The sequence below is a fragment of the Monodelphis domestica genome, chromosome 6, assembly GCF_027887165.1.
Source record: "Monodelphis domestica isolate mMonDom1 chromosome 6, mMonDom1.pri, whole genome shotgun sequence".
Taxonomy (NCBI): domain Eukaryota; kingdom Metazoa; phylum Chordata; class Mammalia; order Didelphimorphia; family Didelphidae; genus Monodelphis; species Monodelphis domestica.
The window spans coordinates 291,837,115-291,864,746 of NC_077232.1; the positions used below are offsets into that span (position 1 = coordinate 291,837,115).

Genomic DNA, 27,632 nt, shown 5'->3' on the forward strand with positions numbered 1-27,632 from the left:
AATCCCCGCTCCCTTCCCCCACCCATCTACCCGTCCACCCACCCACCCACCTAGATATTGTTTTAGCTCATTCCACCTCATTTCAAGGTCCTAGAACTCATTTTAGATTAGAACAAATAAAAACAAATAAGAATAACCAAAAAAAAATCCTTCAATATGCAGTGTAGACAGTAGATACCCTTACCCAGTGTGGCCAGCCACTTTAAACAACACCTGTTGTGTTAGTTACTGAATAAGATTTCAAATAAGCCAACACACACACATACACACACACACACACACACACACACATACACACACACACACACACACACAAATCCAAACACTGATCCATATTCCCCCTGCCTCCAGGAAAAGTTTTCACGTCCAAAAAAATGACCCATGACATCGGTAGATATCATAATATCCCCTGTGCCTTTCAGAGATGAGAATGTCAACTGCTGTGTCCTCCACCCCAAACCATGCCTGAATAAAGTATAATAGAACTGTAAATAAAGAAAAAATGCTAAGAATACACAGAAAACTCTACCAGGAACAGACAAAATAATCCCTATGCCTGAGTTCCTCGATTGCAGATAAAAACTGATAGACATCGATCAAAAAGCATTTATTACACAACACAGTTCTATGCACCAGATACTGTGACAAGAAATATGGGTAACAATGCAAAATCTCAAAGTAAGGTACAACTCTACCAGATTGCAATCTATAAATCAAAAAGTAGCAAGTATCCTTCAAAAGGTAAAAGCAACTAAGTAGCACCTTGGATAGAGCACAAGGCTTGGTGTTAGCAAGACCACCTGAGTTCAATTCCCAATTCAAACCTTTATTAATTGTGTGATGCTGGGCAAGCCACTTAACTTCTACCTTCCTCCATTTCCTCGTCTGTAAAGTGAGCATAAAAAAAGCACCTACCTGTCAGGATTGTTATAAGGATAAAATGAGATAATGTTTATAAATCACTTTGCAAATCTTAAATTATAAATGTTATAAATGCTAGCTATTAAAAAGTAGAGAACTCAATGAGGGGCAAATCTATTTTGGATGAGATTCTCATTATTGATAGGAACTGGTTGCTAGGATAGAAATGATGGAATCCCTTGGTGGGGAGTAACCACTTCATCTAAGACTTTGTGATACAGGAAAGGAAATCCAGGCAAAGTCTGATATGTACCTCACATTCTGGAAAGCAGATTTTAAAGTAGAATTACATGAAGCAAAATACTTCAGGGGAGAAATCAGGTCAGGAGGGATGAGAGATATTCAAGAATGAAATTCTGAAGATATAAAAGGAAGCAATTCAAATCAAGAGGGGGAAAGAGATTTATCTGAAGAGATCAACCAACATGGATGCACCAAGACCAATTTAAATCTTATAACAGAATGTACCAACAGGTTACAGAGACCAAATATGAGAGGTTAGTTCAGTCCCATGGAAATCCAGAATAAATAAAGCTCATAAAAAGCTGAGAGTAGTGAAGGAAGAAGCTAAGGACACCAAAAAAGTTGAGAAGGGTATATAATTGTATTTGAGAGAAAAAGTAAAGATCAAAGAATCTATTTTTCAGGGTAAGTGGGATAGTAATAACTAACAAAAGAGTATAGACATTGCTATTCAAGTCTTGGTTCTGTTTATATTTTTCTGGAAATGAAAATAATAGAATAAAAATTACTAACAGAGAGTTTATATCAAGACAGAGTTACAATAAAAGCCACTAATTGCCCTCATTGACTTCAGGTGGCCTGGTCCAAATGGACTATGTCCTTGGGTACCCAAAAGAATGAACAGATATGATTGCTGAGTCACCAGCAATGATACCAGAAAGATCATGGAAAACAGGAGATTACCACAAGACTGGAGGTCAAATGTCATCTCAATGTGCAAAAAAGTGAAGAAAACAGATTCTGCAAACTATGGCCAAGGATCTTAACTATAGTTCCTGGGGAAAGTTCTAGAAAGAATCATTAGTGATGCTTGGCAAATATACAGAAGGGAAGCAGTGATTATAAAAAACAGTGGGACTTCATCAAGATCATGTCATGTCAGACCAATCCCCACATTTTTTCTTTTTTGGTCAGATTAACAAATTTTTAGGCAATGAAATGCCAAAGATGTAATTTATCTAGATTTTAATTAGCAAAGCTTTTGATAAAGAATCTCATAATTTTGTGGAAAAGATATGAGAGATGTGGAATATGAGACTACAATCAGATTAATCTGGAATTGGTTGGATGAATAAACTCAGACAACAGCTATTAATGACTCAGTTATCAACATGGAAGGTCTGGGCTGGAGTATTGCAGAGATCTATGCCCTTCATATATAATATTTTTATCAGTGACTTGGATAAATGTATAGAAGGTTTGCTCCTCAAATCTACCAATGAAACTAAGATGAGAGGGAGAGCTAACACATTGAATAACTGAGTCAGGGTCCAAAAGATCTTAAATGACCAGAACATTGGGCTTTATATAATAAAATGAAATTCATTTTTAAAATGTTGTCAACCCAGTGGAATTGCTTATTGGCTCTGGGAGAGGAGAGGGAAAGGGGGAGAGAAAGAAAATGAATCATGAAAACATGAAAAAATATTTTTAAATAAAAATTAAACAAATAAAGAATGACATCAAGATTTTTTTTAAATGTTGTGTTACAATTGGGTGCAAAAGATCAACTTCACAAGTTGGGTGAGGCCTGTCTAGGCAGAAGTCATTCTGAAAAAGCTCTAGATGTTTGTGTCAACTGCAAGCTTAATATGATTCAAGTATGTGATGCAACAAGCAAAAAACCTAATATACTGCACAGTGGCAGTGATCTCATTGTACTCTTCTCTCTTAAGAGCCCATCCATTTTTTATTGTTTGTTTCTCTATTTTTTTTAATTTCATGTCTGAAGAACTAAATAAAACAACCAGAAATGGTTACACAGCTTGAGTAGTTATTTAGTTCTACCACTTTTTAGAACACTATATCTGCCTCTGTAAATACAGAAATATAAATTAAGTCTTTGATTAATGGAAAAAAATACACCATACTATATCTACTTCCTTTTTGTGTACTCTTTAATTCCTCTTTTCTTTCTACTTTGTTTCACTCTAAAACTAGGGTTCTGTTTTGAGATACTTGGTTCTTGCTCTGTTCTAAACCTCACAGTTTCACCTACCAAATGATGCAAACCTACATCAAAGCAAGTTCCCTTCTTTGTACCTCAGTTCATCAGCTCTTAGGTCTCTTGCTTGACATTCTGGCTCTTCCAGTTGGCTGGGTTTACTTCCTAAAATCCCAACCCCTGTATAGCTGCTCTCCAACTCCCTCATGACTGAAAGAATACTGGTCTTGGAGTTTGAAGATTGTCTCTTCCTGGCTGGTCTGCTTATCGATTGTGTGGACATCACTTGACCACCCTGGATATCACCTGTATCATCTATAAAATGAGGGGGTTGAATCTGTTGACCTCAGATGTACCTTCAACTCTTTTTTTTCAGTGTGTTTTGTATCTTTTTTAGTATTACTATTATTCCAGATGTTTACAAATCCATAGAAACCAATCATTTGCATATATAAAGAAAAAGAAGAAATTACACAAATAAAATCACAAAGTTCCTATATGTTTAACTTACTTTTCGTCATAGCTATCTAATAGATCCCATCCCATTGTCCTAACCCTTTGACACCCTCCCTGTATCACATAGTATATGATCATGGAGGCCAACATGTTCACATAAATTAGGTCTTCTGGGTTTTATCTTTCCCTACTCTAAGGCATCCCCTACAAGTTGATTTTCCTTAAGCACACATCTGCCCATGTCACTCTGTGATTTCACAAACTCTAGTGGCTATTTCGTTCCTCTAGGACAAAACATGAACCGCTATGCTTAGCTAAATCCTTCACAACCTGACCCCAGTCCATCTTACCAGTTTCACTCAACATTACTACCTCACTCCACACTCTAGCCCCACCAAACTGGTCCTTCTCTCTGTGTTCCTCATGTGTGGTGCTCCATATCTGCCCTCCCCGTTCCTTTATATAGGCTGCCCATCACGAATGAACTTCCTCCTTACCTCTTACTCTTAGAAGTCCCCTCTCTTCCTTCAAGATGCAGCTCAAACACCACCTTTTGCATGAAATCTTTCCCAATTCCTCAACCTATTCTTCCCTAAATACCTTGCATTCATTCTGTACATAGTTCCATAGATACATGGTATCTCCCCCATAAAATATAAATTCCTTCAAAGTGCAGATTATTTCATTATTTTTCTTTGTATGTCCTAGCATTGTGCCAGTTCCATTTTTTTAATTTTTACAGAATATGTCATTTCATAAGTTTTTGAGAACTTCAAGAACCCCAGCCCCCAGGAAACTGGCTAGCTGCAACTTGTAGAGTTGCCTGGAATACCAGGGGATTGAGTAAGGGCCTTGGGAACACATCCATTATGAGAGGGAAGACCTGAAGCAGATCTCTCCATCAAGCAAGCCACAGGCTTTTACTCAGTTAAATTTAAATATTTGTAAGAAGCAAGCTGAAAGAGTTTACCAACTTTTTGAGTGGTACTTAATAACGACGGTGGCTGAACATTAAATTTAGGTGGAGAACAGAAGCATCAACTCAAGAATGTCTTGACTGATATCCCTGAATGTTAGGCCTAGAAAAGGCATTAGAATTCAACTAGTTCATTCCCATATTTTACAAATGAAGAAACTGAACTTCCAAGAGGTGATTAATGACACATCCAAGGCTCAAAAACTGACCAGGTAAGCAAGTGGTAAAATCAGGGTACTACACCAGGCCTCTGAATTTCTCTCATTTCCTGAGCACTTGAGAGTGGCATCTACTTTAGCTTCAGGGCATTCTCCAAAGCCATTGCCAATGGCCAGAAGGGGCCAGGCACAGAGAGTGACAGAGAGACATGCGTCTGTGTGAAGCTGAATTTATAGGATTCATTTTGGCAAGTTCAAATTACTGTAATTCTATTCAGAGCATCCCTGAAACAGGAGGGGCAAAGAGTATCACTTCTCCTTTATGGAACGGAATATTGAGAAAGAGTAATTTGCTAAAGGTAACATGGCAAATTTCAAGGTACTTCAGTTGTCTTATCTAAGAAGCCCTTTCACCATCATTAATAAGGAGAAGAAAAGAAAAGATCTATGGCAATACCTCTACTTTACAGATAAGGGGGGGAAAATGATTATAAGAAAAGGTAATTAGCTTGTCTCAGGACACCTAAAAGATAAGTGACAGAGCCAGGAATAGAATTCAGTTCCCTAGGCTCCTAGCTTATGGTTATATTCATTAAACGACAGTGCAGAATGAATGAATGTAAGAAGCAGGCCAAAAATTTGGTATCGATTTAATGCACTAAAATGGGTACCTGTAGGTACTGCCCTTTGACATTGAGGAGAGACTCCCAGATTTATAGCTGGAAGGGATATCAAAAGCCATCTAACTCAAATCCCTTACTTTATAAACAAGGGAAATTAGCCATTTCTTTTTCAGTAGAAATATAATTACTTATTGATAATTTAATAGCACTTAATCTATAAATATGCAATTTTATCTTCCTAAAACTGATGCTTTAACCATTATTCCTCAAATTCAAAACCTATTTGCCTTCTCAGAATCTGAGGCCTGGAAAAAAATTTCCATGATATTCTATCTTGAAAATGCTTGGTAATCACATGATGGCAAAAATGGCAGAGTAGTTGTTTCCTGTAAATCCCAATAACCAAAAGACCTCAAAAAGAGAAATTATGTACCAGAAACAGAGTGACTAAAGTAAAATCCACAAAATAATGAGATGGTAACACTGCACAAGGTAAAAAAAATGTTTTAAACCACCATGAAATAATATTGGAGGACCTAAAGGCATAGAGCATAACCACTCTTCAACTCACTCCACATGCTGAGTACAACTAGCCCCAACTGTCTCATGGTCTTGTCCCTCTACAGCAGTGACTCAAGGCTGAACCACCAACTTCCATATCCCACAAAAGACTGATTCTGTCCAGCCAAAGGAAAAGCAAAGCAACCTGAAGGGAAGAGGAGCACATGGATAAAGCGGATAACAAAAATCTGGTTACACAGAAATTTCTGTGCCCAAGAAAAAGGGAACTGACTGTAAACCCAGCTGAAATAATCCCTCTCCCACAAGAAACCTAGCTCCAGAAAAGGACTGAGGATGGCTGGCCTAGTGGGAATCTGTGCAGCAGTGGAAGGGGTAGAAGCCAAAGAAGAGAAACCAAAAACAAGTGACTAATGCAAGAGAAAAGCCAAGTAACAGAAAGTCCAAGGGAGAAAGGCTGAACAGAAACCTAGCTTACAACGAGATAAACCAGCAGAGTGACTCATAAAAAGAAAAGGAAAATTGAATAAAAATTCAAAGCCAGAATGAAATGATCAACTATTCTGAACCCAACCAAATATCCTGCTAAACAACAAGAAAATTCTGAGGACTCTCCAGGGATCGTGCAACCACAGCCAGGATTTCCAGAGTTACTGAAAGAAGAAATTAAACTTTTTAAAGAAAAGATTAGGGATGAAATAAGAGAAAAAATCAGAGCAATCAAAGCAGAATTAAATTAAACAAAGAGATACAGAGCTTGGAAGATGCGATGGAAAGTCTCTCTGAAGAAGATAGAATGATAGCTTTGGAACATAAATATCAAGGAAAAAATTGTCAGAAGAGAAACACAAGGGAATGACTGAAGCAACACTTGCATTCTAGGCATCTCAACTAAAGTGCCAAAGTAATTGTTCTAGAAGACAGAATATACAGATAATTTAAGGATCACAGGTTTCCCAAAAGATCATGACAAATTAAAAACCATGAATACCAGAAAATCTGTCAAAGCATTTGAATATAGACAAAAAACTTGATCATGAAAGCAGGGTAGTATGAGGATGAGTCCTAGCTTTGAAGTCAGAGGATTTAGATTCTAATCCCACCTATGAGGACTTGTCTCTATGGCACTAAGCAAGCCTTCCTGAATGACTATTTCCTAAACTATAGGAAGGAAACAAGCATTTATTGAGTACCTACTGCATACCAGGCATGGGGTCCAGGATTTTACAAATAAGATCGTGTTCTGGTCTCACAACAGCCCTGGGAGGGGTTTGGAACTGACTCCCCTCCAGCTAGAAATTTATCATCCTCTGAATCTCTACATGCCACCATAGAAACTCTAAGGCAGTCATTAAATTTTGTAATATCAGTGACAAACCACAATTTTAGCAGCCCAAAAAAGACTTTTTGCTTCAAAACAATACTGAGTCTTACTAAAGATTACTCAGTAATTCCAAGAAACCAGTTTGCTGTCAAGAAGCATTCACTGAGTGCCAAACTTATGGCAGGAATTATGCTCTGTCTTAGGGAAATAAAAACAGGAAGAGTTCTGGCCTTCAAGAAGCTTGCATTCTATCATGAGAAAGAACATGTGCACAAATAAGGAGATAACAAGGCTTTTTGGATGTGGTCTGAGGAAACTCCCTCAACCACAACTGACAGTCTTAGAGAGATGCCTTCTGTTTATGTTGTTTCCTTTGAATAGATATTGAATATTATGCTATGCTCTAAGATAGAAATGATATAAAAGACAGACCAGATAATTTGGGAGAGGTGGCAAGAGTGGCTCCTTGGAGCAGGAAGGACCTTGTCCAGGAAGTAGAAGTGGAGGTAAACTCAGAAGGTAGAGCTGAGGAGAGAATGTGTTCCAGGAATAGGAGAAAGCCAGCAGAAAGGCATAGAGACAGATGATTGGACATTCTGTGTGATGGACAGAAAGTAAGCCAAGTGCATCCAGATTTAACCTAAAAGTATGTCTTACATTTTTATATCTAGTTGTAAAACATTTACCAGTACACTCCTGAGAATAACTGTATCAAAGAATATGAAAAAGGGAATAATGTTAAACAAGTCTAAAAGGACAGGCTACTGTGATTGTGAAGATCCCATAAGAAGAGTTTACATTTGAATGCTAGGAAAAATAAAAAGGGAGGCCCTTGGATCTTACTATAGACAGAGTGACATGGTCTAGTTTGTGCTTTAAGAATATCTGATGTATATATATATATATATATATATATATATATATATATATATATATATATATATATATATATATATATATATGTATATATATATATATATATATATGTATATATATATATGGTATTCAAGATATGTAGATAATTTGCATGAATATTTATATATTTGGGGTTGAGTTCTTACCCAATGGATAAGTGATCAAAGGAAATGAACAAACTTCCTCTCCTAGAACAGAATGATAAATGATTAACAAGAATATGAAAGATTGGTACAAGTTACTAATAATGCAAAAGAAATGCAAATCAAAACAATTCTGTGACCACCTCTTGTCCAACAAATTGGCCAAGATGGCAAAAGATAGAGACGTCTAGGCTGAAGGTGCTTTAAAAATATAAAATCACAAATACACTGTTAATGGAACTATATATTGGGGGAGAGTGACTTCCAGAAAGCAATTGAAAATAAGGTTTTTTTTCTCAAAGTGACTAAAATGTAATTCATTTTAAACAAAGATCCCACTACTAGGCATATGGCCCAAAGAAGCCAAAGCTGGGAAGAAATATCCCACAAATACCAAAATATTCATAGTGATACCTATTACTGGAGCAAAGAACCAAAAACAAAGTAGACGGCCCTTGATTAGGAAATAACTAAATAACTATAATGCCTGAATATAAAAAATATACTATTTTAAGAAAAAATGACAATCATAAACAAATCAGAGAAGCACCAGAAGACCTACATGTCCTGATGCAGAGGAAAGAACCAGGATGCAGAAGCAGAACTAGGAAAACAATATTCATAAATTATTACAACCTTGTAAATGGAAAGAAAAAAAAACTTTATGCCATATAATTACATCTGATTTTAGATCCAGGAGGAAGAGTAGGTAAAATATATCTCTCTTTTCATGACAGAGAAGAGTGACTACCAAGATGAAATATGGTATATTCCATCTTTCTCTTTCCATATTTCCAAAATATTCCATATTTCTCTTTCTCTTTTAATTTTTCTTATAAGGAAAAGTCTGTAAGAAGTAACGGGTTAAGAGTTATCTTTAATGGGGCAGTTAGGTAGCTCAGTGGATTTAGAGCCAGGCCTAGAGACTGGCCTCAAATCTGGCCTCAGATACTTCCCAGCTGTGTGACCCTGTGCAAGTCACTTAACCCCCACTGCCTAGCCCTTACCACTCTTCTGCCTTGGAACCAATACACAGTACTGATTCCAAGACAGAAGGTAAGAGTTTAAAAAAAAATAGAGTTATGTTTAAAAAATGAATTTGGTGTAAAAACTAGAGATGTATTTTTAGATGAAAAAAGGAAAAGCAAAAATTGTCGGTAATGTAATTTGCCCAAATTTCTGTACAAAGCCTGTTCTGTTTTCCAATCATCACAATCAATTAACGGTGAGAACATAACCTCACACTTGGAATTGTTTGTTTTCCCATTCCACTATGGGGAAATAGGGAATAGTTTATTTCTAGTTCCCATTCTGCTATGAGGAAATGATGAGGATTAACTAGATTTAAAAAACATTCTTAACTTATAAAAAGGAACTGAGTCACTCCTATTGCTTATTTAGGTAATGTCACTCACAGGTTGCAAATCCCCTTTTATCCCACCTGGTAATAAGATATTCATTGGGATAATGGATAGGACCTTTTATGATCTCTCCCTCACGCCGCCTCTCACCTCCCAACCCCGATTCCTTGAATTCAATCAATTCTCTAACACCCCCATGATGACAAAGGCATGATCTCTTATACTTCATATTCTCTACTCCCACATGAACTCCAGTCCTCACTGTCACTTGTGACCCTGGGAATTTGAGAGTAAAGAGACACAGAACAGCAAAAAGAGTGAGCATCTAGAGTAAGAGGACCTGGCTGTAAATCCCTGAGCTCTGCCATTAACTACTTCTATGACCTTGGGGAAATGATTTAAACTTTGAGGGGGCCTCAGTTTCTTCATCTGTAAAACAAAGTAGAAATAGACAAATTCTGGGGCCCCTTCCAGTGCTAGATCTATGATTCCATGATCCTATCTCACTTAATTTGGTACCTAAAATATATGAGTACAAACATTAGCTAATTCTAAGTCAGAAGAATTAAATTCCCTGTCTTATAGCAGCCTCCTCCTTTCACACCTAGGAGGGAGAGGGGAAAGAAAAATAAGAAATCAGGAGTATGTTTGCAAGAAAATATAATTTTAAGATTTATTTTGTGTGTATGAGGAGTAGAAATTCTATATTTTACATTTTATACAAGTATATTCAATACAGTTATTTGGGGGACAATTTGATAGTTAGGAGCCACACAAATATGACCAGGACAATGATTACAATAGTATCAACCTAAAAGAAGTCAAAATCTGTCAAAAGAACATCTGATCACAGGTTTTATAAGAAATTTAATAAATCCAAAGGCTCTACTATTCACAAGTCATTTGAGTTTGGGCAAGTCATTAAATGTGTCAATTTCCTCACCTGTAAAATGGGAATTAAAATGTGCCTTCCCCGGTCTATCTCATGGGGTTTCCAGACTCTTAAGTGGGGGAAAGATTTGAAATGACTTCACCTTATTCAAATCATACCCAAATAGGAATTCCATCTATAATACTGACATTTAATCATTTAGGCTTAACTTGAAGATCTCCAATAATGGAAAGAAACTCACAGCTTCTGGAGGAAGCCCATTCCAGCTTGGATTATGAGGTAGCATTTCCCATCATCGAGCTAAAATCAGCCTCTGCAATTTCCACCCACTGCTTCTCATTCTGCTTGATTTCAACAAAACAAAACAACTTTAATCTTCCACGATGGCCCACCAGATACTTGAATACAGTTATCATTTCCCCTCCTGAGTCTTTGCTTTTCCACTCTAAGCACCCCCCGGTGCTTATAAAATATGATTCCTAGTTCTCTGGATATCTGGGTTGCTCGCCTTTTGTGTTATGCAGATCAAATGAGAAAAGGGTGTGAAAGTATTTTAAAAGCTTCAAAGTTTTTATCTTAGTGGAGACTCAATCTGTCATTCCAATTTTCCTCCTGCTTTTCATGAGTAACCATGTTCATAAAGGATACCAAATGAATTTCTTCCTGAAGATAACTATGCTCAGTAAATATACCAGAAAGTAGAGGAAAGGATAAGTAGAATTAAGGAATAGCTATGAATGAAGTAAATACAAAAATGAGGCCAGATATCATTTTTGCAGATTAATGTGATTTGGAAAGTCCCTGTCAGGGTCAAAAAGACCAATCAGAATGGTGGTATTGAAAGAATTCCTAAATGCCCTTGATGAACTCAAGACTCTGGGCCCTGATGAACTACACCCTCAGGCACTGAAAGAACTGACAGATGGGAATGCTGAGCTACAGTTAGTGATATCTGAAAAATTATGAGAAATAGAAAAGGAACCACAGGATCTGAGAAGGGCAAGTGATGTTCCAATCAAAGAGGAATGGAATGGAGTCATTCTACTTCTGACTTTGGTAGAAGAAGATTGTCAGAAAAGGAACAGGAAAAGAAAGAAATCATGTAGAAGATGTGGAAGCATTTAAATGAGTAAGACAGGCCAGAAATGGAATTTGAGGAAGAGAAATTCAACAAAATTTGGGAGAATTAAGAATTTTCAAAGAACCATTCCCAGGACCATATACTATGCTTGTGGAGACACTAGAGTCATGAGGACTAGAAAACAATATAATTAAAATGACCAAAATTGCTTAGCTAGTTTGAAGAGTAGTTGCTAATAGTTCAATATCAATGAAGCAGGAAACCTGAGAGAAAACTCTGGGGATCTCTGCGTGCCACCATGTCTGTGCTCTCTAACATTTTTATTGGTGAATTGGATAAAGGAATAGATGATATGTTCAACAAATTACCAATTACACAAAGTTGAAAGGAATAGTTAACACACTGGACAGTAGAGTCAGGATCCAAAGAAATCTCAAGCATTAGGCTAGAGTCCTGAGCTGATGCAAATAAAATGAAATTCAATAAGGATAAATGTAAAATCTTACACTTGACTATAAAAATCAACTTCAGAAGTCCAAGATAGGGAAAACTTTGTTAGATAACAGCTTTTTTCTGAAATAGATTGGACCTCAGTGGACCACAAGCTTATTATGAGCCATTAATGTGAAGTACCAGCCAAAGAAGTTAATGTGTTCTTGGGTTACATTAAGAGAGATTAGCTTCCAAGAATAGTACATAAGCTTTTGCCTTATTTTGCTTCAAACCTGGTCTCCCAACCATTTCCCAGCTATTACAACACCCGTGTTACCTGAATTCCAGTCATCACCCCCATCTCCTCCACCATTCTCATTAAGGACCAATGGCTTGGTGATGCCAGGCTCTAATAGGTGAGTTTTTACTTTTCCTTGTTCAGAACCATGTTTCCATGACATTTCCCAGAAATTTCTAAATCATGCTGCCTTCTCTCCTCTCCTCTCTCTCTCTCTCTCTCTCTCTCTCTCTCTCTCTCTCTCTCTCTCTCTCTCTCTCTCTCTGTCTGTCTCTCTCTCTCTTTCTCTCTCTCTCTGTCTCTCTCTTTCTCTCTCTCTCTCTCTGTCTCTCTCTCTTTCTCTCTCTCTTTCTCTGTCTCTGTCTGTATGTCTGTCTGTCTGTCTCTCTCTCTCTCACACACACACACACATACACACACACATACACTTTTCCAGATCCTGTTTATTTATTGTCTTCCCCTATTAGAAAGTAAACTCACTTAGAATGGGGATTATTTTGCTTGCACATATTTGCATCTTCAGTGCTTAGCATAGTGCCTGAAACATCATAAAAGCTTTTTAAAAAATCTATCTATCTGATAGTTCCAGAGTACCCTGAGTTTTCCAGGTCCCATCTGGAATATTGTGCCCACTTCTGAGGTTCACAATAAGATGTAGATTCATTGGCCAAATGGAGAACATCCAGAAGAGGGTCACCAAAAGAATGAAAGACTTTGAGTACATGTCTTATGAAGACTAGTGGAAAGAACTTGGAATGTTTAGCCTGGAGAAGAGAAGACTTGAGAGAATCCATTACATCATTATAGCTATCTTCAAGTATTTGTCATGTGGAGGAGTAATTAGACTTGCTCTATTTCGTTCAACAGGGAAACCTGAGGAATCTAGAAGATAAATGACTTCCTTGAACATGAACTTAAGTGGTTATTTCATCACTCTTCCTTGAAGATGAATGAATACAACAGATGAAAAAAGGACCTATACAAACACATGTCCAACAAGTTGCCTCACCATCATGACTCGAAACAGTCTTCTATAAGAGACTGAGAATGTGTATGTCAAGAAAACACAGTGCAAATCATGTTGGACTTGCAAAACACTGTTTTGCTATTCCCAGGCCATAGTTACTTAATTATTATAGTAACTACGAACTTACACATATACCATCAATCCAGAAATAATGTGGTATCACAGGACTGGAAATCATACCTACTTCCAGGAAAATCAAGATAACCCTAATTTTGAAAAACTCTAGGGGAGGAGCCCTTGGCATTATTATCCATTTGCTCCAAAACTGAAGGACTCTATATGAAAAAAAATGAGCTTTGTAAATGTCTGTTGAGCAATCAACTATACCACTTATAGTGCTAAGTGCCAGATTAGAAAAGCTACTCAAAGCCCCTTCCAGCTCTGCTATTCTTCTATCTACAATCATCATGAACTGCTTCCATGAAAAATGGTTTAAAGTCATTAAGATTTCATGTCTACAAAAAGCTAAGATCTTTCAGTTCTTCAACAAGATGCTATCTCCCATTGGGAGAAAGAAAGAGTAGAAAACCCATTGCTTGTTTGTTTGTTTTTTTAAATATATAGATTTGGTTTTAGTCCAATAACCTTGTCTCTCTTCTGGCTCCACCCCTGCTTGTCAAAGTCCCATTAAAACTCATACTAGAGTTTTCATGGAGAGTAAAGGGAAAATTGGATTCAGTGGCCAGGGAGGATCCTTTCGATTCTTGAACTTGATTCTCAAACCCTAACCCTCTTATAATTGCTACATATATCATCCCACTTGTTCATGATGCCACACAATGATTCTATGCAACTAAAAAAAATAAACCACTGAGAACTTTGAAAAATGTTTAAAGAAAACAATTGGTTTTTGTTTGGCGGTAGGGGCCTAAAGATTTCCTTTTCTAAAGTCTCTTTCTTGCTTAAGTCTCAAAATAGTTTCAGCACCATCTTTTCCTCTCAGTGAAAGTGAGAATTGGCCACCTTACTCTCTCTTCAATTCGATGAACCTCGAGTTTCAAGTGTGTTCACTGTCTAATTTGCAAAGTGGCTAAAATAAAAATCAGCTTAAAAGCATCCAACACCCTTAGAAGCAACATCAATTATACTAAATTCCATCAATGATAGAGACACCCATTGGACAACATTTTCCAATTGTGTTTTTTGTTTCCTGAGTCCTCGGGGTTGACTTTAAGCTTAGTTCACTTCCCTATAGTGAGGGTGGTCAAAGCCTGAAGGGGAGTCACCTAAGCTTGCTGAGCCAACATCTTATCTCAGAGGATAAGGTGGAGCTAGCTGTTTTCCCCTGTTGCAAAATATAAGCATATTAAGTAATACATTTCTAGCACATACTCCTCAAATCCTGGCTGAGTGACAGTTTTGAAAATAAAATTTAAAAATCATTAGGATTTTCCTTTTTTTGGAGAGGGCCCCCTAGGACCTTGTGTATGTGTTGGAAATTCAAACTGAGGAATTGTTCTGCTGAGCCCCATTTCTTGAAATATCAATCTGACTGACATTCCCCAACCAAGTCAGTGGTAGTATATAGGCTATACCTGGCAGCTGGGTCCCAGTGGAATGAAAAAGACGTGGGAGAAGGAGATACTGAGTTTACTGAGCACCATCTCCATGCAAAACATTTAGCAATCGAACAGCACCAGAAGTAGTTATATGGTGAAGGGTATAGCATTGGGCTTGGGATCAGGGAGACCTGAATTCAAATCCCACCTCAGACACTTATTAGCCGACAGACCCTGGGCGAGTCAATTAACCTGTTTGCCTCAGTTTCCCCAAATGTAAATAGGATAATATGTAGCATCTATTTCCCAAGGTTGTTATAAGGATCAAATGAGATAATATTTGCAAAGTACTTAGCACAGTGCCTGGCATATAGTAGGTGCTCAATCCATGATATTTGTGAAGTGCTTTGCACATCCTAAAATGCTATAAATGCTAGCAATTCATGATGACATGTCACATCAAACTCATGATCTGCACAAAATCAAATCTCCACAGGACAAAGATAGACCTGCCACTCAGCCAGATGGCGATGATCAAAATCCCTCAGAAGAAAGTTTCCCATCAGATCCCTTTGTAAGGAATTCCCTTAAACCAATAACCAAGGTCTTAAGGAAACCACAATAGTTAAATACATTATTTAGGCAGAGGATGACTCCACTTCTGACTCATTCTATTCTTGATGAACATCACTGTTAAAATCCCTCACTTGGGTTTTTTAGCTTCATGGATAAAGCATCGTGACACCCACTATAAGGAGACTTGGAGAAGGTGAACTGAGGACATGGTTTCAAGTCTAATTCTTCCTCTGAGTTACAGATGTGGAGTTAGAGGAGATGATGGGCTAAGCTCTCTGATATACACACCCCCAAGGGGGTACAAGAAGCTTATCAAGAATACAGGGAGTATTTCAAGAAACTATACTATTCTAAGAAGATATCCCAGAAACTATTAAGTGGATTTCAAATCATGAACTTACACAATCGTTGGTGTGCCCTTAGAGAATAAAAATTAACTTATCTTACCTCTCATATGTAGATGCATGGTGAACTCTAGAATTTATTTTATGGAAAAGTCAGGGTGTATAGGGACTGAAAACAGTTGGGAAATCTTGAACTGGTCAATTTCGGCCAGTTCCTTGGCATTGGGAAAGCACATTAAGTTGTACCCACTAAGCACGAAGGAAGCTGTGAGTCTTCAAGAGAGCTTAAAGGCATGGAGACTTTGATTACCTAAAAAGCAAGTTTATGCAAGTTTATTCCTATCTATTACTTCCTTCTCTCTTGCTTACAAACACACCTATGTTTCCTCTCTCCCTAAAATTCATAACAAATAATACAACCAACCACCCACTAAGTCATAGCCAAAGATTATATACTCAGGAACCATGATAGTGCCTTCAACAGAATAGGGAAGGTTCAACACTGAGGACAGGAAGTAATCTATAAGTAAGCTGTAGAGGCAGGTGGATGAAGAGCCAGGTCTGGAGTCAGGAAAACCTGAGTTAAAATCTGGCCTCAGACACACTTTCTAGTTGTGTGACCATAGGCAAGTCACCTAACCCCCACTGCCTAGCTCTTACTGCTCTTCGGTATTGGAACCAACACACAGAATGGATTATAAGAAAAAAGTTATAGGTTTAAAAAATAGAGCTCAACAATCAAGTTTTTAGTTCCTCATCCACAGACACATAAATATGAGGAGCTGGCAAAAGTATTGACCTGGACAGTCAGGACAGACCCAAATTCAAATTCTGCTTCTGGCACTTACTACTTGTGTTAGCATGAGCTTCATTTCTCTCATCCCATTTCCTCATTTATTGGAAAAATAGGGATAATCATATCTTTAAAGTATTCCCATAGGCTTTGCAAACCTTTTGATAGTTATTTCAGTCATGCCCAACACTCTGTGACCCCATTTGGATATTTTCTTGGAAAATACATTGAAGTAGGGTGCCATTCCGTTCTCCAGACCATTTTATGAATTAGGAAACTGAGGCAAACAGGATTAAGTGACTTGTCTAAGGTCATAGCTAGTGTGTGAGGTCAGATTTGATCAAGCTCATGAAGAAGAGTCTTCCTGACTCCAGGCCCAGAGTCTCCGCTGGGCCCCCTAGCATCTCCCTAAAATATTATTTTTTTTTAAAAATAAGCAACTGTTATTCTCCTATCCTCACTTCCTGAACTACATTGTACCTGAGTACAAAGCTGAGTCCCTCTCCCCCAGAACCAACTTGGGCCAAGTTTGACCTCACCCTAGGTCCTAGAAGTTCTCATGATCCTTCAACAGTTGGAAAGTCTCCATAGAGTGAATGAATCAGGTCCATGGTATTGCAGGGTTTCTGCCATAATGACAATTATCAGGAAACCAATCATATCCTGGACGCCCTTCCATCAACTCGGCCAAACTGTCTAATCTCCTAGCTTGCATTATGAACCTAACACAACAGCAGCCAATCCAGAACACTAATTATAAAAATTTAAATAGCTTGCTTAAATATAAGAAAGGCAAATTTTACAGATTTGGGGGAAAGAGGAGGACTGGGACAGATTTGTTTTCTCAGACTTGATTTCATCAGGGTAGGGAACTCTAGATACGTACATTGCTTCTACAGACAAAGAAACTCATCTCTAACCTAGGCTTCTAAAGGTTTGCCTGAGGACTGTGAGAGAGAAAACATGGTCCCAAGGTCCCAGGGCCAGGATGTCATCCTGTCTTTGAGGTGGGACTTAAACCCAAGACTTCCTGTTTCTAGAAGAGTTTCTCTATCTACCCTGCCAAGCAGTTTCATACTAAGCAAATCATCATCATTATCAGAATTTTAGCCTTTCTATAGAACTTTAAGGTTTGCAAAGTGCTTTACAATATCTCATTTTATCTTCACAACAACCCTTGGAGGCAGATGTGGTATGATATAATATGACATGTAATGAGATCATATGATAAGTATAAGATAAGATAAAATAATATGGAATGGCACCATATAAAATAACAAGAAAGAAGGAAATAAGCATTCATTTAAACCAGGCACGGAGTTAAAAATATTATCTCGTTTGATCCTCACAACAATCCTAAGACATAGATGCTATTATTATTCTCATTTTATAAATGAGGAAACTAAGGCAGATAAATAGTAAGTGATTTGGACAGAGCTGAAGAGCTAGGAAGTGCCGGAGGGAGGATTTGAACTTGGGTTTTCTTTACTATTCAGTGCCCTTTCCACTGTATCATCTAAAGCTGCAGTTTTCATCTTAATACTAATGTGGGAGAGTTAGGTGGTTCGATGGACAGAAAGCCACACCTGGAGATGGAAGGTCCTGGGTTCAAATATGACCTCAGACATGTCTTAGCCATGTGTCCCTGGGCAAATGACTGAGCCCCTTTTGCCTAGCCTTTATCACTCTTCTGCTTGGAACAAATACACAAATTATTGATTTTAAGATGAAAAGTAAGGATTTTTTTTCATCTTAATACTAATGGCCAAACAAACGGTGGATTTACAAACACACTCATAACTAACTTCATTAAATACCTTATTCCATAAAACCCAAGTAAACTTTTGTGTTCCTTGTATTTACATTGTCTGAATTTCAGGGGAAATTCCCCCAGAAAATCAAGGGAAATACTTCAGGAAATCCATTTCTCAGTCAAAGCCCAAAGAAATGCAACATCCAACATCCTATTAACGGCTGCACTATCAACCTCTGCAGACCTTACCAAACTAAGCATCTGATTTGCATCTCCTGTGAACTGAGCCAAAACTGCCTTCTCAGGGAAAAAGGAAAAAAAATGTGGAAGCCCATTACAAGTTATTCTCAGAAGCTTCCCGGTTCATTCCCATCAAGACCTACCCTCATTGTCCTAAAGAAAAAGCAAGATGCTCAGGGAACCTTGTCGGATTATTTTATATCCATAGGTTCTGCTTTTATTCCCTTTGACTTCTGAACAGCACTTCAATCACTATATTGGAGATTTAATGTTGCTCAGTATAAAAGGCTAAGGATTTTGTTTTCGCTACTTTCAAAAATGGTGCCATAGCCACAGAGTTAAAGGACTGGGAACTCAGGAAATGCTGAGCCAAAAGAGCCAAAAGAACATAGGAACTGCGTTCTTCCTAAGCAGCACATCAGGCAAATGTTTATAAATTAGACTTGGAAATATGGATACGGAGGAAAGGAGAGATGAAAGAAGAAGGGACGGTGGAGCTCTCTCATACCCAGGGATAGGACAGGACATCTGGATGTCCAAACAGAACTTTCCAGGGAGCCATAAGGAACAATATGGACACCCACCCGACTCAACACATGTCTAGGCAGTCCTGAACATCTGTGAAGGACCCACTTTCCTAGGACCTATCGCTTATTAATAGGAGTTTTCAACCAAGGGTTCAGTGGCTTGTTTTTTAATTATTTGATAAACGTACTTGAAATAGAATTCATTTTCTTTGTAAGTGTCTGTATTCTTGTTTTATACATTTCAAAACATTCTCTAAGAAAGGATCCATACATTTCACCAGACCCACAGGGTCTATGACACGTAAAAGGTTAAGAACCCCCAATCTAGAATAAAGCCTTATTCCAGACCATGCTAACCTGCTACCTCCTCTTCAAAAGCACTCAACCTTCCATATTGAGGCTGTTATGGGCTCTAACCCACTCTAGTATACCAGTAGGTAAGCTAGAGACTCAATAAAATAAATAGCCTATCAGAGGGTCCCAAATGTACATGTTTAATTTCCATATGAGAGTTTGTAATTTATGCCATTTGTTTTATTTTGTTTTGTTGGACCAGACCTGTAATTTCATTGGGTTAGGGTTAGAAGTTCTCATAGAGGAAATTCTCCTCTCCAACACAGGTTCTCAACCACCTGGACAGCAGAGGTACATAATTTACCCAGTGTCATTCAGCCAGTACGTGACAGAAGAGGCACTTGAACTCAGGTCTTCTTGACTCTGGACCAGCTCTCTCTCTCTCCATTACTCCATGTTACCTCTCATCATCTAATAATTTTATTACCTTAATAGTATTCTATCTGATCTTATGAAAATTTCTTTATTGTACACCAATTAAGCCTTGTAGCACTCCTGTCAAATAAACAGGAATCTACCCATTTTGTTGATGAGTACGTTAGGCAGACAAAATCACCTTGGGGAAAAAAAAACATTTAAAAAGGAAATCATAAGTTAAAGCCCAACTTTTTATTTAGTTCATAAAGACCAGCATTAGTAATGCTGGCTTGTGGATAGTCAGTAAAACTTATTCCCTTTTCACTGAGAGATACAAGTGCATCTTTTTTCAACTGAGAGTCAGCCCTAATTCCCATTCTTAATCCCCTCGTCAGAGACCCATTTTGCCAACAATGTTGACATCCCTCTGGTATCAGTCTCCCTTTGTAACATCTGCTTGTCTACACTGTAACATACAAGAAAGAATATTTATTAGTAAGCACTGCCAAGTACATTTATATAAAGCTAGCAGCATCTTTGAATTAGTCACTCATTGGTGGCTGGTTAATATTATCACACCGGCTAATTTTGTTTTTAAAGGGAACATAACTAACACCGGCACCAGCTTCAAAACCAGATTCCCAGATTCATCAATTTGGGGTTAGAAAGGGCTTTAGAGATCACCTAGGAAAAGGTAACATCACACAAATCTTCAGAATGAAATTCTAAATTTAATTTGCTCTCTCTGTGTCTTTCTCTCTCTGTCTCTCTGTTTCTAGCTCTGTTTCTCTGTCTCTAATAGACATACACACAGAAAACACAAATGACTCTCTAGGGAAAAGCTTTGGTTTTGTAATTGCAAAGATATCAACTGAATTGGGTTGAATTGAATGTCCAAAGAAACAACACAATGTATACAGAGATGTATAAGCCCCCACCTACAGCACTCACCTTCAACTTCTTCTTCATCACACACATGTTTCAGGAAGGAAGCCCCTCTGTCCAGGACGGCTTCATCCTCCATCCTATAGTAATAAAAAAGAAAAAACGAATGCTCAGATTTCTCCTGGAGTGAACCACTAGAAGCAGCCCAGCTCCTGGGCAGGTTAATCTGCTGCAAGCTGCCGTTCATGTCAGCAGGCCACTCTTCTCTTGTCTTCTACAACTCTGTTGTAGCTTCTTTGGAGGGGTGTTTAGGATTACACCGGTCCCACATAGCTCGGATTCTAGAATTAACGAGTGGAGGAAGGGAAATCACAGACTAGCTGAGGGTTCCCTCCCCACCTCCAAGCACTCTGGTATGTTCACAGAAAGCAGACAAGAAACCAGAGAGGAGAGGAAGTTTAGTATATCTGCAGAATGCGTGCTGATCGTTTGTGGAAATCCAGCGCCAGGGAACAGCTCTTATGATACCTGCTGCAGAAAATGTATACACTCACACTCCCCCCTGCTCCATGTACACCCACTCACATGCAGTGAGAGAGAGGGAAACAGACAGACAGACAGACAGACAGAGAGACAGGGAAAGAGAGACAGAAAGAGTGAGAGAGAGAAAGAGAGACAGAGACAGAGAGAGACAGAGAAAGAGACAGACACAGAGAGACAGTCAGACACAGAGAGAGACAGATAGAGAGAGGGAGGGAGAGACAGAGACACAGAGAGCGACAGAGACAAAGAGAAAGAGACAGAGAGAGAGAGAGAGAGACAGACAGAGAGACAGAGAGAGAGAGACAGAAAGAGTGAGAGAGTGAGAGAGAGAGACAGAGAGAGACAGAGAAAGAGACAGACACAGAGAGACAGAGACAGACACAGAGAGAGACAGATAGAGAGAGGGAGGGAGAGACAGAGACACAGAGACAGAGACAAAGAGAAAGAGACAGAGACACAGAGACAGAGAGAGACAGAGAGACAAAGAGTCAGAGAGAGACAGAGAGAGAGAGAGAGAGAGAGAGAGAGAGAGAGAGAGGGAGAGAGAGAGAGAGAGAGAGAGAGAGAGAGAGAGAGAGAGAGAGAAGGAGAGAGAGAGAGAGAGAGAGAGAGAGAGAGAGAGAGAGAGAGAGAGAGAGAGAGAGAGAGAGAGACTGTCTACGTCTAACACACAGTGGGAACCTAGCCTTCAGCCAGCCTCTTAATACCAGCAAAACATACGCTTCTGTCAAGTGGCAAGCTTTGAGTCACATGTTGGCCTCACAGAGTTCTGACATCTGAGAATTAATCTGAGACCCAGCTCCAACAATAGTCAAGCCATCCTAGCGGTCACTTAAACATGTCACTCATTCATTCGCTTTCTTCCCTCTTCTCATTTCAGAGTTTCCTTACATCGGCCCTTTAACTATCTTCCACAGGATGTGGAATTCTGTATTTTATAACCATACTCTGCTGCCCTCCTGTCATGTTACATAATAGGATCTACTCTGCATTTTCACATGCTAAATAAGACCTCATGAGCCTTCCAAGGCTTGACAGCATTTTTAGGCCAACCGTTGCCAAGCACATTTCTAAGTTTACAGTACGAATTAAGGGTTATTTTCATACTCAGAGCCTCCTTTCTTTAATTGTATAAACTTTAGTAGGAAGAATTCCACAAACTCCATTTATAGTGAAGCGAAAGGAAAATCACTCGTGAGTTCTTCAGGGGCCAAAGGGAGGATTCTATACTGTACTTGTCAAATTCAACATATCGTTCACAATTACAGAGCTTTTTTGCAGGCTTGCTTTTAAAAATGGTCACTTTTGTTCAGAAATTTGGTATAACCAATTTGTCAACAAGCATTTAGTAATCCCTTACTAGATAGCAGGTATCATGCTAAGAGCGGCAGATACCAAGAAAGGCCAAATCATTCCCCACCTTATCCTAAAGGAAAAGACAACCTGTAAATGAATAGGGACATACAAGATAATATATGTAGACATATGGCATAGGGATACTGTCCTATATTCCATTATGTGAGTGTAGCTACCCTATTCTTCCTGAGAGGCTTGTCATCAGACTCTTGGAAACATGGAGAATTCCTCCCTGGAGCCATGGACCCAGCTCCCCAATTCTCAACCGTGGGCTATCTTTATGCCTTTTACCACACACAAACCACAAATAATGACCCAAACTTTACCTAGTTAGATGAACAATGGAAGAGTATTGGCTCTTGAGTCATTGGACCTGGTTCAAATTTTGCCTTTGCCACTATCTGTCTTGGGCAAATAATTTAAACCTCTTTGAGACATAGTTTCCTCAACTGCGAAAGATTAGACTAGAGGATTTTGAAGGTCTAAAGCTATGATCCTATGACCCTGAAGTCAGAAGACCTGGTTTCAAATCCTATCGCTGACACTGACTGTAACCTCCCTGGACCTCAGTTTCTTCAATGATTTGTCCCCTAAGGTACTTTCTAGATCTACATCTAAGGCCCTATTTTCCCAGTCTGACATGACCATCACTGGCCTCAGTGTACTAGGCAGAGTAAGCCATCCCCTGCCTGGACGTGCCTCCTCATGTCCACCTTTTAAAATTCTTAGCTTTCTAGAAGCTCCAGTTTACATGATATCTCCTCTTTAAAGCCTCCCTGGTCTCTCACCACTGAATTTTTTTCTCTTTTGTCAAATTTTCCTAAACTATTTTGATTAGATGTCTCCTCTGGCCATATCACCAAATATAATTCTCCTACAAATGAATGTAAATGCCTTGAGGAGCAGGGCTTGGACATTTGTTATCATTCAATGTCCACTGCCTCCCTCGCCCAGTGCCTCACACATAGAGGGCACAGAGAGAAATGTAAAAGGAGAGGACTCCAATATAGTGGGGTTCCACCTTACAAAGGACCTCGACCAGCCAAAGAATCAAAATCCACTGGTACTATTTTGTTTGTGGATCCAAGTAAGGGTGACTACTGAACAATGAAATTCTATCTAAACAAGATGTCCAGAGCACAGAGTACACCCAAACTTGTCAGTTACTCCAGATATTTCCATTGCTCCCCATATTGGACAAGCAAAGTAGTTTAATCTACCTTCTTTAAATTAAGATTTAACAAACATTTATTTGTTTATTAAGCACCTACTAATGTACCTGTGCTCAGTGCTCTACAAATATTAGCTCATTTGACTGTCACAACAACACTGAGGGTTAGATACTATTATTATTCCCATTTTACAGTGGGGGAACGGAAGCAAATAAAAGCTGAAAATCTTACCTCAGGGTCCTACAACTAGTAAGCATCTCAGTTCAGACCTCTTTCTGATTCCAAGTCCAGGGCTCTGTCTGCTACACTGTCTAGCTACTAGCCCTCCTTACTTCCATATTAACCAATAAAAACCAACATTCTAACTTGGGAAACTCCCAGAGTCTCTATATTTTTCCTCTATAAAAATCTAAATTTGTTAGCTATTGAATATATATAATTTCCTAAAGCAGAAATTAATTTGTTTTGCCTGAGTTTATCCCAATCTTCCATGCAACAGAGAAAGAGTGGTGAAAAGGAAATTGTATGAGGGGGATAAAGGTAGTGCTAGGACAAGGGTGCTACTCAACGAGAAGAACCCACCGTGTCTAGGTTCCTTCTGAACTATAAACTGACAATTCCTAGAGCATACCTTGGCTCTTTGATATATGGCTTAGATTTCCACCAAGAACATACATAACAAAGAGTCAGAAATTCACTCTAGGGAAATAAACTCCTTGTGACTGCTATAGACCATATTCTGAGAGCTTCCCCTTCTCTGCAAGAAGAGAGAAGATACCACATTCTGTAAGCGTGAGCATTACAGACTAAAAATACAAAACTTGGACACACACAGCATGCGTGCGTGCTCTCAGTCAGCTAGACCATTCACTGCAGAAGGACACATATGTCTCCTATACCAAGGTAATAGATGGGATCCATGACTTTCTTCACCACTGTGCCATGACTGCCAATTGTTTAGCTCTGGAAGGTATTTTCTTTCTTTGGTTCTAAAAATCTTCTGGATGTTGTTATTAGAACAGCTGAAAATATCTCTTTAGATGGTACATATTTTCTAACCTAAATCCCTGTTTCATGTCACTTTGCCCATATAGTACCAAACATTCTGGAAACACGCCTTTCAAACTGATTGTGCATTTTGCTGAAAAAGAGAAAAGGACAGAGAACTCCCTCACTGAAGGGTGTTCATATCACAAGCAAGGGTGAGTTCAGAATAGATTTGGAAGCCTCTCACTGGCATCACGGGGATAAGGGTCATGTTAGTCTATCTTATAAAATCCACACTGAGCCAATATTGGCTTCTTACAGTGGACTATGATGGCAAAAGTTATAGCCCTGCTATATAAATCCACGCCCAAAATGGAATTTTTCTTATCCTCTGTTATTCCAGGAGAAAAAAAAAACCACTGGAGTGCAGTGAATGTCTGAATCGGCTGCCAAATCCATCAGCTATTTCCTGAGGTTCATCAAGGGGACTCAAGCTATCTATCACAAGAAAGATTTAGGGATACCATCAGCCATTGGCCATGGGACCCTCGCTGTATTCTGTCCTCCCGAGAGAGCCTGCCCCTAAATGTCCTTGCCGACTGCCAACACACTCCCCAGCTGGTCCACCCAGAGCTAGCAACTGCCAGTCAGCCAGTCAGCACATGGCAGGCTGCCAGCTCCCAGGCTTCAGAACGTAAGCCTGCCCTAGCACATTACTGTTAAAGGTTGAAGGTCTTTGGGCTCACTAGCCTTTAGACTCTCCTCGGTTGCCCTCTCTATCCACCCCTCCCTCCCTTGTGGCCCATTCTGAACATTTCCTTCCCTTTACTGTAGTAGTGCTTGGCTTTAATTTTAGACAGTCAACCTTTCTTCCCTTGCCCAGGCATTTAAGAATAGTTCCATAAGGAAATGGAACCTTCCACCCAAGGTGGTCCCCTATCTAAGCCTGAACCTTACTATCTTTAGCTCACCTGAGAGAACTGTGGAACTTGAGGTACCCAGCTGCAGCGTGAGAAGAAGAAAATGTGTACCTCATTACCTAGAGTAGGGGTTCTTAATCTTTTGGGGGTTTCTGGACCTTTGGCCTATGGAACCGTTTTCAAAATGTCTTAAAATAAAATTAAATTAATAATCATTTATCTTCATGAAATTAAAATGCTATAATTAGCCATTTTGATTTAGAGCCCGTTAATTAAATTTAAAATTCCTAGGCTACTACTGAAACACAGTTATCAAAATAGTCCCCCCTCAAAATACACCCACTCTGGGCATGACCCTGTGTTCCTCTATGGAGGGGATTTACCCTTCTCTTTCCACCAACAACTACTCCCACCTAATCATCCCACTTCCTCCCTTGCCCTGTCTATACTACCCCGCTCCTCCTCCAGTTTAAGTTGGAAGTTACATAAGAATCGAGTTAATAATAGGATTTACTAATCCTCCTCCCTCCAGAAAAAATCAGCAAGGTTATGGTACAGAGGGTACAGAAGGACTTTCTCTTTTCAAGGTATTGAGTCCACAACGGGCAACATGGATGATTCTCTAAGTTACTACTGGGGTATAAAGTTTATTAGTTAACAATTTCTTTAAACTCCACTTGTTTTAACAGAACCATTCAGTCTCTTTACAAGCTTCAGGGAGCCTCATAATCTCTCGTTTTACAACTGCCATCCTGGGGAGAGCGAATGTTTAAACCAATCTGGATCCACGTGCCCTTTCATAGTGAGGGAAATGAAAGACTCAAGAGGAGGGAAGGATTTATAGAGCTGATAGGCCAGAGGAAGTGAAAGGATGTATTTCTCATTCCAAAGCTAACTCTCTGCCCATTGAGCCACTCATTGTGTGCCTGGGCCCTTTAATTTATAGAAGAGGCACCAGTCTGGAAATCTCAGAACTCAGCTCCTAATTGCCTCTGTTTGTTGACCCCGAGACTTCTCCTAAAGCAAAAATCACCAGTTGTCAAAGACATATGAAGGGCCACCAACATATACTATCACAGGGAACCCAGGAATCAGCTCTGGCACTAACATGGGGCACACAAATACTCCCATCTTTTTCCAAAGTTCCCTCTTCTCTATTACTTCTCATCATTTCTAGAAAGTGGGGATCAATTTACAGTATGAGGATAAGCAAATAATTAGCAGTTACTTTAAAGCTAAAAACAAAGAACTTCGTGGACTCTTTTTTCGTTGATATAAGCCATTTTTAGTTTATTCCCCTTTTTTAAAAAAACAGCTTAAAAACTTTATTAATTCTTAACTTGGAGTTAGGGGAATTTATCAGGGCTTAAGTTTGCTGCCACCTCTTGGTAGAATATTGTCATTGTAAGCAACCAAAGAGAAGGGGTCAAAAACCTAAAATTCAAAAGGCTTCCTGGACGTGTGTGTGTGTGTGTGTGTGTGTGTGTGTGTGTGTGTGTGTGTATTTAGGGGAATTAAGGGAGAGTACTTCTTCTGTAGTGTTAATCCACTGATAGTTCTGCACACATAAGATATAGCCTGAGTTTAGTGATAAGGACATCTAAACTCTGACACATGTTCTTCCTGGAAAGAAATGATTATGCTCCAAACCAGTGGGGAGGAGGGGAATCTCTAATAGTGAAGAAGCTAGTAATAAGAAGTCACAATGGACAAACAAACCACAGTATATACCCTTTCAAATTCAGGAACTCTAGTTAAGAAGTTGAAATTTTTTATTGGCATAAATTCAGAGCAGATAAGTCAATCAGTCAACCAAGAAACTTTTATTAAGTACCTACTATGTGCCTAGTATTATGCTAAGCTCAAAAGAAATAAGGCTAAAAGCAGGCAATCATCTTAAGAAGACCCAGCCTCCTAAAAAGAGAAGCCAAAGGCATGTAGACTACACTGAAACTTTCTGCCTATATATCATGACTAGTTTCTTTGAAATGCAAGTGGAGTCACTAGAAATA

The 27,632-nt window shown here is 38.9% G+C and overlaps 1 protein-coding gene across 8 annotated transcripts in view; it reads right to left on the bottom strand.

The window, feature by feature from the left end:
- SLC4A4 (solute carrier family 4 member 4) overlaps window positions 1–27,632 on the bottom strand; it is a 523,229-nt gene that overhangs the window by 341,120 nt on the left and 154,477 nt on the right. For 3 of the 8 annotated variants that reach the window (XM_056803353.1, XM_007495656.3, XM_056803351.1), the window contains exon 2: window positions 20,709–20,782. In XM_056803353.1, coding sequence (XP_056659331.1) covers window positions 20,709–20,782 — 74 coding nt within the window. Of the gene's footprint in view, window positions 1–20,708; window positions 21,875–27,632 lie in introns of those variants that run through there. The other 5 variants (XM_007495653.2, XM_056803352.1, XM_007495654.3 and 2 more) reach the window with 5 other exon arrangements.